The sequence below is a fragment of the Buceros rhinoceros genome, unplaced genomic scaffold (assembly GCF_000710305.1).
Source record: "Buceros rhinoceros silvestris isolate BGI_N320 unplaced genomic scaffold, ASM71030v1 scaffold7831, whole genome shotgun sequence".
Lineage (NCBI taxonomy): Eukaryota > Metazoa > Chordata > Aves > Bucerotiformes > Bucerotidae > Buceros > Buceros rhinoceros.
Window position 1 is genome coordinate 21,955 of NW_010392437.1, and position 362 is coordinate 22,316.

Consider the following 362-nt stretch of genomic DNA (forward strand, 5'->3'; position numbering starts at 1 on the left):
CGGAGCAGCTGCCGTTGGATAGTGCCTGCTCGCGGTGAGGTGGAACTGAAGATCCACTTCAGCTCCACAGAGCCAGGCCAGTTTGATCAGACGCTGCATTTTGAGCTGCTGGGGACAAAGCGACTGTACCAGCTGCACTGCAGGGGCACCTGCCTGTACCCCACCATCAGCCAGGACCCGCGGTAAGGCTGGCCCGTGGGAGCCTGCTGCTCTGCTCTCCTCTGAGTCTGCCCCAGGGGCCTTCTGGCTTGGGCAGAGCCTGCTGCCTGCTCGCCCAGCATCTTTTCACAGAATCATGAAATGGTTTGGGTCAGAAACGACCTTCAAAGGTCCCATCCAGTCCAACCCCCTGCACTGCGCAG

At 60.5% G+C, this 362-nt stretch overlaps 1 protein-coding gene across 1 annotated transcript in view; it reads left to right on the forward strand.

Moving 5' to 3' along the window:
• The window catches only part of LOC104500761 (hydrocephalus-inducing protein homolog), a gene marked incomplete at both ends in the record, with an annotated part of 35,510 nt that overhangs the window by 19,064 nt on the left and 16,084 nt on the right, over window positions 1-362 (forward strand). Inside the window, one exon of the mRNA XM_010144469.1 lies at window positions 9-182. Coding sequence (XP_010142771.1) covers window positions 9-182 — 174 coding nt within the window. The remainder of the gene's footprint in view (window positions 1-8; window positions 183-362) is intronic.